Source organism: Microcaecilia unicolor, chromosome 11, assembly GCF_901765095.1.
Source record: "Microcaecilia unicolor chromosome 11, aMicUni1.1, whole genome shotgun sequence".
NCBI lineage: Eukaryota > Metazoa > Chordata > Amphibia > Gymnophiona > Siphonopidae > Microcaecilia > Microcaecilia unicolor.
In genome coordinates, this window is record NC_044041.1 from 190,238,461 (window position 1) to 190,251,263 (window position 12,803).

At 40.8% G+C, this 12,803-nt stretch overlaps 1 protein-coding gene across 8 annotated transcripts in view; it reads right to left on the reverse strand.

Moving 5' to 3' along the window:
- Window positions 1-12,803, reverse strand: part of EPB41 (erythrocyte membrane protein band 4.1) — a 172,946-nt gene that overhangs the window by 39,548 nt on the left and 120,595 nt on the right. For 4 of the 8 annotated variants that reach the window (XM_030219812.1, XM_030219813.1, XM_030219811.1 and 1 more), the window contains exons 20-21: window positions 10,043-10,225; window positions 5,680-5,730 (exon numbers count right to left, since the gene is read on the reverse strand). In XM_030219812.1, the coding sequence (XP_030075672.1) occupies window positions 5,680-5,730; window positions 10,043-10,225 (234 nt within the window). The remainder of the gene's footprint in view (window positions 1-5,679; window positions 5,731-10,042; window positions 10,226-12,803) is intronic. The other 4 variants (XM_030219818.1, XM_030219815.1, XM_030219817.1 and 1 more) reach the window with 1 other exon arrangement.

Sequence of the window (12,803 nt, forward strand, 5' to 3'; positions counted from 1 at the left end):
GGTTTGTTACTTATACTGTTTTAAGCTACGTTAATATCTCTATCCTATCCCCTTCCTCTTTACACTCAGGTACATATTTAGGCCTTTAAGCATCATTTCATAAGGCTTTTGATACACACTGTACCATTGTCGTAGCCTGTCTGGTTTTGTCAATAAAAAAAATCACCTGTTTTTTTGCCTCCACGGAATTACAGGTCTTGCTGCTTTTTTTTTCTCTTTTTTTACTTAAATCATTTTCTTTTTATTCTTTATTTCTCTATACTGAAAAAATATAGCATTTACTAAGAGACTAGGGAAAGTAGAATTTACAATCTTTATCTGAAAAACAAAGTGTTGCCATAGGACTATATATTAGCAGGACTGTGCAAATTAACCTTGCCGCAAATCAATGCAGAGGACTAGGAACTAGAAGTTTTAGGAGCAATGGGGAGGTTTTGTAATTCCGGGTGGATTGCACATCAGCTTGACTAGGTAGCAGCAACCTCCCTGAAACAGTGGGACAATCTGCAGCCTTCTAGGTTCCCCTAACAGCATGTTCAGCAATGGCATAAAGTCCCCCTCCGTGCATATCACGGAACGTGAAACTTGTCTCCATCTGCTGAAGATATAGGAAAGAGAACCTTGGTCCAGAATTCATGGCAAAATAAGCCAACGCTAACATTTCTCATAAATTTACAGTCTGTGGTACATGAAACAGAAACAGAAACAAGAACCAATGTAATAAGCATGCAAGGTTAAGACAAAGTCCTTCAAAACGAGTTAAGGATGACAGGATTTATCTTTTGAGTTTATGGGTTGCTATGACTCATTTTAAGCCAAAAAGAAACCTAAAAATCAGTTTCTGTTTACTCAAAACCACAATTTTAACATAGTTAACAATAACAAAATAACCTCTTTGACCAGTCCACAGCTAAAGCTGAGATGAGGTTTGTAGAGTTCGGAAACACAAGTTCATTGTAAACAAAACATACTCGTAAGTTTCAATCCGCTGTTGAGTTCTGAGGAGATTTAAGGAAATGGGCAGACAAGAGACAGTGAAGATACAGAAGAGAAAGTAAACATTTTTTTGGTCTTGACCTCTGCAGAAAGGTACAAAATTCTCCATCATAGAAAGACCAACCACCAAAGAGTCAGTGCAAGAACTACACAAAAGGACATCACGAAAGGAACGCGGGGATTTGGAAAAATGATTGAATACAGGCGGCACTTTTCAAGAGACTTGTGCTCCTCAGGGATCGGGATAGAAACCTTGGGAAGAACACTTTCCTCTTCTTTTGTCTCCCCAGGCCAGGCTCTCCCACTGGGCTTTTCTTTCTTTTTAACCTTGTCCTCTTCCTGCACTAAGAGAGGATGGTCCTGTGTCTGCTTCCATGGTAGAAGATCAAGAAAGACAGAGAGAAATGAAACAAAAGTGATAGATGGAAAAGTGCTCAGAATGACCCTTAAGGATGTGCAAAGTATTTGGAGATGTTTCCTGGGGCCCCCTCCTTTTATAACTTAGCCTTCACCAGAATGAAGTTACAGGGACAAAACTATACTATCAGATACTGAGGCAGAACTCAGCATGCTAGACCTGATCATCTTAAAAAGACTGGAGGAGTGACCTAGTGGTTAGGGTGGTGGACTTTGGTCCTGGGGAACTGAGGAACTGAGTTCGATTCCCACTTCAGGCACAGGCAGCTCCTTGTGACTCTGGGCAAGTCACTTAACCCTCCATTGCCCCATGTAAGCCGCATTGAGCCTGCCATGAGTAGGAAAGCGCAGGGTACAAATGTAACAAAAATAAAATAGATACTATTGGAGATTCTACATGGAATGTTGCTACTATTGGAGATTCTACATGGAATGTTGCTATTCCACTAGCAACATTCCATGTAGAAGGCTGCGCAGGCTTCTGTTTCTGTGAGTCTGATGTCTGACGTCAGATTCACAGAAGCAGAAGCCTGCGCGGCCACATTGGTGATCTGCAAGGGCCGACTTCTACATGGAATGTTGCTAGGGGAATAGCAACATTCCATGTAGAATCTCAAATAGTAGCAACAGTGGAGGAGTGTAAGCCGCATTGAGCCTGCCATGAGTGGGAAAGCGCAGGGTACAAATGTAACAAAAATAAAATAGATACTATTGGAGATTCTACATGGAATGTTGCTACTATTGGAGATTCTACATGGAATGTTGCTATTCCACTAGCAACATTCCATGTAGAAGGCTGCGCAGGCTTCTGTTTCTGTGAGTCTGACATCTGACTCACAGAAGCAGAAGCCTGCGTGGCCACATTGGTGATCTGCAAGGGCCGACTTCTACATGGAATGTTGCTAGTGGAATAGCAACATTCCATGTAGAATCTCAAATAGTAGCAACAGTGGAGGAGTGGCCTAGTGGTTAGGGTGGTTGACTTTGGTCCTGAGGAACTGAGTTCGATTCCCGGCACAGGCAGCTCCTTGTGACTCTGGGCAAGTCACTTAACCCTCCATTGGCCGCATTGAGCCTGCCATGAGTGGGAAAGCGTGGGGTACAAATGTAACAAAAATAAACTAGTGAGAAACCCCGCATGCAGGGATAACAAATGTCCATTAATTCTCTTAGTTTAAGACTGACTGGTGTTGGCGGTTCACTCAGCTGGGAACCCACACTGCACTCAAAAATCATCTTGTTGGTGGCCAATAACTTTAAACAGCACCTCTTCTTGACGGCTGCAAACAGCAGAATGGATATCTGATCTCCTTTTAAGTAAAATACATCACCTTTTTTATTCCAATTAATACATTAAAAAAAAAAAAAAGTTTCCCTAGATTTATTTACCACCTTTTTGAAGGAATTCACTCAAGGCGGTGTACAGTTAAGAATAAATCAAACATGAGCAATAGACAATTACAGCAGTAAAAATATTTAAATAATACAAAGTATAACACAGTATACTACTTACAATGTCAACACAATACATAATAGAACATTTTAATCGACAGTGAAGGGTATAAGCAATGCTTATACCCTTCACTCATAACACTAAAGTATGGGATCCTAACTGTATCAAAATAATCTCTCACCACCTTAATTGGAATGTCACTCAGTTGCTGGAATGGCTTCATTTAAACTATGAGCTTTTCATCTGAGAAGCTTAATTGTTCATGCTGGTCCCTAAACCTATGTTTAAGATATTGTATTTATTTGGCAGTATATATAAGATTTGTTGGTGGCTCAAATTCTGAACCTAGCTTCTCTGTGGGCTGGCTGGGAATGCATGGTAGCAGCCTTCATAGCCCTAGATTACATGGGATTCTGCCATCACACAACAATATCTAGTGGCCAGGCTTGAAGTGCACATGTACAACATTCTCAAGGAAGTCAATCCGTGGCCTCTGGTCAAAGACTGGAACTGAGATAGGTAGGTTATACTGAAAGGTAGGAGGGTGTTGTAAAAATGGGGCAAAATCCCAGACAGTGCAAATGATGGCTGTTGGCCTGAAAGGAGCAGGAGAACACTACTGGGCTAAAAAAAAAAAAAAAAAGGGTACCTGTGACAATAAATAGAAACTTATTCCCCGTTACCAAATGGCATGAAAACAATGCACGGCCCATCAAACTTCTGGAAATCATTAAAAACCAACTTGTTCAAAAAGGCATACCCTAATGATCCAACTTAAAACGCCTGAACCCTGCAACACAACAAAATTAATACTTGAACTGGACATAACTTAACTCTTCCTCTTGGATTCCCTAATATTTTTATTTTTGTTACATTTGTACCCCCACGCTATCCCACTCATGGCAGGCTTACATGGGGCAATGGAGGGTTAAGTGACTTGCCCAGAGTCACAGGGAGCTGCCTGTGCCGGGAATCGAACTCAGTTCCTCAGGACCAAAGTCCACCACCCTAACCACTAGACCACTCCTCCACTGTTGCTACTATTGGAGATTCTACATGGAATGTTGCTACTATTGGAGATTCTACATGGAATGTTGCTATTCCACTAGCAACATTCCATGTAGAAGGCTGCGCAGGCTTCTGTTTCTGTGAGTCGAGTGCAGGACGTCAGACTCACAGAAGCAGAAGCCTGCGCGGCCACATTGGTGATCTGCAAAGGCCGACTTCTACATGGAATGTTGCTAGTGGAATCTCAAATAGTGGTGGACTTTGGTCCTGGGGAACTGAGTTCGATTCCCACTTCAGGCACAGGCAGCTCCTTGTGACTCTGGGCAAGTCACTTAACCCCTCCATTGCCCCATGTAAGTCGCATTGAGCCTGCCATGAGTGGGAAAGCGTAGGGTACAAATGAAACAAAAATAAAATAGTTACTATTGGAGATTCTACATGGAATGTTGCTACTATTGGAGATTCTACATGGAATGTTGCTATTCCACTAGCAACATTCCATGTAGAAGTCGGCCCTTGCAGATCACCAATGTGGCCGCGCAGGCTTCTGCTTCTGTGAGTCTGACGTCCTGCACGTATGTGCAGGACGTCAGACTCACAGAAACAGAAGCCTGCGCAGCCTTCTACATGGAATGTTGCTAGTGGAATAGCAACATTCCATGTAGAATCTCCAATAGTAGCAACATTCCATGTAGAATCTCCAATAGTATCTATTTTATTTTGGTTACATTTGTACCCTGCGCTTTCCCATTCATGGCAGGCTCAATGCGGCTTACATGGGGCAATGGAGGGTTAAGTGACTTGCCCAGAGTCACAGGGAGCTGCCTGTGCCGGGAATCGAACTCAGTTCCTCAGGACCAAAGTCCACCACCCTAATATGTTTGTCACTTTTGAACTTTCACCACAATATCACTCTGCATTTGTTATACCGGAATCACGGTACTATGTAAGCCACACTGAGCCTGCAAATAGGTGGGAAAAACGTGGGATACAAATGCAATAAATAAATGTAACATGTGATGTGTATGTGGCCACAGCTCTAGCTAGGGAAATTTAATCTTGAGTGCTCGTGACAAATACTGCATTAAGAAAATCTCTGCTTCATCACTATTCCTCGTTTGTCAATTAATTTATTTATTTTAAAGTATAGGACTTGCTACAGTACTATTAACTATTTTGGGGATTCTGAGAGAGGATGATTCTCCCCCCCCCCCCCCCCCCCCGGCATACTTTGTTCAAACTGAATTGCTTTAACAGAATACCCTTTCCTCTAAGAGAGGAAAAATTTGGTCTTGAGCTCTCTCAACTGATCCACCCTCCCATAGTTAAGCTGGAATTTCTGTCCCGGATCTTTGCACACCCCTAAGTGACGAGTATCAAGGGGAAAGTAGCTAGGTGACGGAGCAGCAAAAACTAAAATCTGTATGCAAAGGTAATATGGAGGAAAACATAAAAAAGAAAGACAACATATAAAGAAAACAATACAGTTAAACACTTGGTTTGTCATTGGAAAAAAAAAACGGTCTACACCTTCATGCATTTTTGTTTTTTTCATTGAGCCATGCGCTGACTAAGCAAAGGATTAAGCTGCAAAAAGCCTGCAGCAGGTGCCGGTCTTGTAATAAGTTAAGGCTGGAGGGCAAGTGAGATGTAAAATTATTCATGTAGCAAAAATGTTTTTTAAAAATAAAAGACAAAATTGTTACTAAGCCGCGGTGAGTACTCGTTTGCATTTGCCTTAGTGCCATTTGCAAGGGCGGATTCTGGGTTCAGAAGCACAAACCAGCATTAAGAGTAGCTTTTACCTCTGGCCCACCGACCTTGCTCTCAGAGGGTACCACAGGGACTTTCTTGACCTGGACACGCACAAAAATGCATAAAATGGAGTTGCTTTTACCACTATAGCATAAACCTATCAAAACAGTATTGAATCATGCCTTGACTGTACCAATACTAATGTAGGAAACTGTCCTGAAAGTTAACGAGATTTTTTTTTTAATATGTCACCGACTTTCTACTATAGGGGTCCTTTTACTAAGGTGCGCTGGTGTAGGCGCGCATCCATTTTTCAGCGCGCCTATAAAAAATAAAGGCCTTTCAAAAATATATTTTTGCCTAAAATGGACGTGCAGCAAAAATTTAAAAAATTGGCGTGCGTCCATTTTGGGTCTGAGACCTTACCGCCGGCCATCGACTTGGCGGTTAAGATCTCGCACGTTAACCGTGTGGTAATCGTCTACGTGCGTAGAATGACGATTACCGCCCGGGTTTTTGCCGCGCGCCAGAAAATAAAAATTGTTTTCCGGCGCACGTAGCAGACGCGTGTCAAAAATGAAATTACCGCACGGGCCATGTGGTGGTAGCTGGGCGGTAACTCTAAATTGACGTACGTTGGGTGTGCGTAGGCACCTATGCGGCTCAATAAAAGGGCCCCCACGGTGATTTAAAGCACTACCTCCCACAGCAATCCCAGCGACTCCTCCCCACCTGTGAATGATAACTGCTAGAAATATTTCAGCACTGGATCAGCAGCAATGCTTCTTTCATGCTGCCTTTTGAATAAAAGTTAAACTCCCTTGGATGTGATACTTGACAAAAGGGCTAGAGCTTTTGCAGTACCAAGTATTAAAAGCACTATATAATGTACAACTATTAACCAAACTCAGGAATCACACTATGGTTATATTACAACAGAGTTAAACAAGAAAATATCTGAAGGAGGTTCTTTGACTTAATTTACTGCTTAGAGGATTCATTAGACACCAAAGGTTGAACAGCCTTGTGTTGAACAAGACAATATCAAACTCTGCAGGCCCACAACTCTATTTTCAAAGGAAAACTCTGCAGAATTTGAAAACTTGGTCAGTCAATGTTGCAGTTATATTTGGTCCCTATGGAGCCTATATCCTGTTACACAGCAGATACAAAATGTATACTGTAAACAACGCATGGGAATTTAAAAACGAAACTCTGGCATGTTTTCAGCCAGCCCCAGGCCATTTCTGACTGAGTCAAAGCATCGACGTTCAGAAACAGCACGGTGCATTTATCTACCGAGGGAGGGGGCAACTTTGATTCCTCCATTTCACCTGAGTTATTGCATAAGTACCTGGATAAATTCTTTTGAAAAACCATCCTCCCTAGGCATAACTATCGTGCAAGTTCTATTCCTAAAACAGATCCACCTTTTTTAGCTTTACTTTTTGGCATGGTAGAACATGATCAATTACTCGTGCAAAAGGATTCAATTTGTAACTGCACACAATTTAGAGTGACTCTTCCAAAATGCATTCCTTTAATTTTTCTTAAGCATCTTTCTGCTCAATTGGAATAATCCTCTAATGAGGCTACAGTGCAGTATTGTTTCATTCACAACTATTTGGAATTCTCTCACATCCCTTTTATACTCCTCCCCCCATCCAGTCCTGCCATAACAGCAAATGTCCTTGACTAAGGGACACAAACTGTAGACCCTGAGTTTGGTCGACATGGTGAGCATCCCCAGTTCGCCCAAGGAAAGAAGCCAGGCTCATGAACTGGAACCAGATCCTCAGGTAATGACACACAGCACTGCCCTGAGTCTGAGGCCACCCCCAAAAATCCCGAGGATGATATTCAGCCCATGGTGGTCAGTGCTTTTAAAATAGCCGACAGCTGCAGGCTGAATTAGAAACACAGAACGTAACGGCCGATCCATTCTGCCCATCTTCAGTAACCACTAACTCTTCCTTTTCCTAAGTGATCCCTCGTGCCTGTCTCACACTTTCTTAAATTCTGACACAGTCCTTGTCTCCACGACCTCCGCTGGGAGGCCATTCCACGCATACACCACCCTTTCGGTGAAAGAGTATTTTCTTAGATTTCTCCTTCTTAACTTCATCGCATGACCCCTCCACGCTATGTCCAGGCATCGGCACCGAGTGTCTGGGTTTTTGGCAGACCCAGAAGTAGTTCGAGGGCAGCAGTACTGAATATCACCACTGCCCGCATATCTTCCAGTTCTGCCGCTAGACCGTCCCGGAAAATGCCACACTAGATCTTCAGTGGCACGGTGGTGTTAAGGAGGCTCCTGCCCACTTAGACCATGCTGAGTAATTAACCCTCATCTTTTAAATGTGATTATCCTCCGACAGATGGCAGTAGAGTCTATAATGTCTGGACTGAAAAATCAAATCCTGGGATGTGTGAACTTACACAAATATTTTTAAGAAAAGAAAATGTCATATATCATACCCGTAATATGTAATGTAATACCTGGGACTTGGAATTGCAACTTTTCATTTGCACTTAATCAATAATTTTCAATAGCAACTGGTCAACAGATAACTATTACTCCAAGCCACTTCTATCCCCAAAATAACTATATAATTACTAACATACTCTAGTAGTGTATTTGGTTCCACTATTAATTTTTCTTCCAACCTTAAACACAAAGGGCCCTGTTTACTAAGGTGCACTAGCGCTTTTAGTGCACACTAATGCTAGAGACACCCACAGGAATATATGGGTGTATCTAGAGTTAGCATTAAACTATTAGAGTATTGCACCTTGCTTCTCACAGGTCTCCCACTTAGCCAGCTCTCTCCTCTTCAATCTGTTCAAAATTCTGCTGCACGACTAATATTCCGCCAGTGTCGTTATGCTCATATTAGCCCTCTCTCAAATCACTTCACTGGCTTCCTATCCATTTCCGCATACAGTTCAAACTCCTCTTATTGACCTATAAGTGCATTCACTCTGCAGCTCCTTAGTACCTCTCCACTCTCATCTCTCCCTACATTCCTCCCCAGGAACTCCGTTCACTAGGTAAATCTCTCTTATCTGCACCCTTCTCCTCCACCGCTAACTCCAGACTCCATTCCTTTTATCTTGCTGCACCATATGCCTGGAATAGACTTCCTGAGCCGGTACGTCAAGCTCCATCTCTGGCCGTCTTCAAATCTAAGCTAAAAGTCCACCTTTTTTATGCTGCTTTTAACTCCTAACCCTATTCACTTGTTCAGAACCCTTATTTTATCATCCTCACTTTAATATTCCCTTATCTCTTGTTTGTACTGTTTGTCTGTCCTAATTAGATTGTAAGCTCTGTTGAGCAGGGACTGTCTCTTCATGTTCAAGTGTTACAGCGCTGTGTACGTCTAGTAGTGCTTTAGAAATGATAAGTAGTAGTAGTAGTAGTATTCTAATTTTTAGCGTGTGCTAAAAATGATAGCGTGCCTACAACGCATCTTAGTAAACTGGGCCCATAATGTTATTGCGATGTTCTGGATTGCTAATGGCTGCCAACACACACCATTCGGCAAGGTAATACTTTTCTCTATTCTTAAAATTCAAGCCCCTTCTCTCCAGGAGAATGCCAGGGGCAAATCTGTCTTTGATAACATTTCTGGAGTTATAGTTTAGACATGTCTCTCTTTAAATACAAATGCTTAAAGAGTATGTTTGGAGTATATAACCACCGACTTGAAAACAAAATCTTCAAAAACATCTTTTGGGTTTTTTTTTGCTTAATTTCGTTCTGTTTTATTCTTTTAATGGGAAAGGCTATTTTTAGTTTTCTACTTACTATTCAACAACAAGCATACAAAACCAGCAGGAATCATGTCCTCTACTTTCAGAATGGGAGTAATCAGTGGTTAAAGCAGTGGACTGAGAAACATGGAATCCAGGGTTCAAATCCCACCGATACTCCTTGAGACCCTTGGGCAAATCGCTTCACCCTCCTCTGCTTCCAATATGAACAAATTGTAAGCCCTCCTGGGGACAGGGAAATACCTGCTGTACCTGAATGCAACCTGCCTTGAACTAAAATCCAGAACAGAATTAATCCCTTTTGGGGGATCTAGAAACAGAACTGCTTAGGTGGTTTTTTTTCCTCTCTTTTTCCTAAACATCTAGAATATTCATGATGCACTCCACGTCACTTCAAAATTCTCGTTACTGATTAGTATCTACGAATTTACTATAAATTAAATGCTTTTGACCTATTGTCACACGTTGCTGCTTATCAAATCACTTGACTTCTTTCTTGCCTGCCCATTACACAGAGACACTCCGTAATGGCCTTTGAGTTAGAATTCATGAAACATTTTAATCATTTTCTGTCTGAAGCAACATTTATTTTTATTGATGCAAGCACTGACATAATATATTGTGTAAAGCACTCACCCCTTCTCCTGCTCCTGTGTGGACTTGACCATTGATGTTAAGCGTTCGAAAAGGCGAGTGAGTTGACAGGCGTTTATCCCACTCACTGGGCCGTGGTGCAGGAACATTCTCCATAAAACTTTTTTTCAGCTCACTGATACTGGCATGGTGCTTCATGATTTCATCTTGAGTTTTGTCGAGATCCTAGAATTGAAAAAAAAAAAAAAAAAACCAGATAAAATCTCAAAAAATTGAGGTTTATAAATAACTAATACAAGTGTTAGGAGATTATAAACACCACCTCTGGAGCTCCAGAAACAAACCCAATCATTTAACTACAGGCTGATTTATAAAATCACATAGAGAGAAAGCTTACACCACAGCAGGAATCAGCATATAGGCATTTTAAGATTATACCATAAAATAAGAAGTCACCAGAGTACTTAATTTGGGAGGAACTTTTCTGCTTAGGTATCCTTGTCGTTGTATGATTGTATATAATTCTTCAAATTATCTTTTCCTTGATCCAGGAAAGTTACTTGAATTTATTTCTAGCAAAGAGTGAGTTCTTAATACCTGAATAATAATACTATGTACCGGCTGCGCTCAAAATGTATGCTTCTGCTTCTAGCATATATTTGCTATGTCTTTTTTTTTTCTTAATGTTTAATTTCTCTGTACTTAGATCATGATGAGGTGTATTTTCAAAGCACTTAGACTTACAAAGTTCCATAGTAACCTATGGAACTTTGTAAGTCTAAGTACTTTGAAAATGAGCCCCATTGTGGACTAAATATTGAATATTTTTCTTTTGTTTATTGAATGTTCAATGTATTTGAAATTTCTATATTTCCATATAGTTATGTTTAATGGCATGAATGTAAAATTGAAACTTTATAAATAAAGAAAAAAAAATAAGAAGTCAAAAGATATAATGGGTCAAATTTCAAAAGATTTTCCTCATGTAACTGAACAATTATATCAGTAAAATAAAGGGCTGAAAACTGTCCTCCCCTTCTGTGAGTAAAGGTACTCGCATAGTTTACTTTTCACTGTTCTGCAGCGAGAGCTGGGGGACAAATCTGCACAGATTTCATTTTGAAATTTTCACACATGGTTTACAAAGTCCACAAGTACTGAAGCATTTGTTCAGCTAGTTGGCCACAAATGTTCAAAACAACTTCTTGAAGGCCCTATATACATGTATATATTTTTTTAATTACTCTATAGGTACCATATATAGAGTCAGGGCCTTTCAAGCCTTACTTCTTTGGCTAATATGTAATGCAGTATACTAGAGTCAAACACAGGAGGGAAATACAGCTTCCTTCCTTCCTCCAGCAAAGAATTCAAGTGCTTAATTGTGCACCGAGTGAAAAATATTTGTATGAACCTTAGTAAATTTCATTGCTTGTCCCTGGTCTTTGTACTTTTTGAAAGGCTAAGCAACTGATTCACATTTACCTATTTAATGCCTTTCGTCATGATTTTGTTGACCACTATCATATCTACTTCAAGTTCAGCTTTATTTGAGATACCTCTAATAAATGTGCAAAGTGATTTTCAATTCAAGATAATGATCAATAGGGAAAAACAAGGAACAATTTAAAATATATATATAAGAGGAAACAGAAAGCAAAAGGGGGATCAAGAGTCTTATAATCTCTTCAGGTGATTCGAGGGGGGGGGGGGGATGGATCAAAGAAGAGTAGAAAGCATCGTAGAAGGCTACTTCCTAAACAACAACAAAAAAAAAAACCATGAAATTTTTATCTTAAAAAAAAAAAAAAGCTACAGTATCGAGTTATGGAGTGTGGTCAACAGCATCAATCTTTAAAGGCAGCTCCAGGGGTGATCTGGGAAACTATAGACCGATGAGCCCGACGTTGGTACTGACAAAATTGTAGCAGCTATTCCATTAAACAAAATTTATAAGTCATATGGATCGATGTGAGACGTCAACATGGATTTAGAAAAGGGAAGCCTTGCCTTACCAACCTGTTTTGATTTTTTTTAAAAGATGTTACTGTGGATAAGGGTGAATCAATTGATCTGTTGTATCTGGAATTGTCAAAATGCCTTCTGATAAGTCCCTCATGAAAGACTCCTGAAGAAGTTATTAAATCAATGTATAACAGGCAGTCTCCTATTACAGACTGAGTAGTACTAAATGGTGCGTTTTCTCAGCAGAGAAAGGTAAATAGTGAATATGTCATGGAATGATGCTTTAACATTGTTAATTTAAGTTTGATATTTATAACCCATTCAACCAAAGTAGTTCAAGGCCCTGTTACAGCAAAACTACAGCAGGAATTATTTTTTTCACGGAGAGGGTGGTGGATGCTTGGAATGCCCTCCCGCGGGAGGTGGTGGAGAGGAAAACGGTAACGGAATTCAAACATGCGTGGGATAAACATAAAGGAATCCTGTTCCGAGGGAATGGATCCTCAGAAGCTTAGCTGAGATTAGGTGGCAGAGCCGGTGGTGGGAGGCGGGGCTGGTGGTTGGGAGGCGAGGATATTGCTGGGCAGACTTATACGGTCTGTCCCAGAGCCGGTGGTTGGGAGGCAGGGATAGTGCTGGGCAGACTTATATGGTCTGTGCCCTGAAAATGGCAGATACAAATCAAGGTAAGGTATACACAAAAAGTAGCACATATGAGTTTATCTTGTTGGGCAGACTGAATGGACCATGCAGGTCTTTTTCTGCCGTCATCTACTATGTTTACTATTACTATTACATCGGCCAATAAGTTATACATAGATACAAATTAAACACTTCC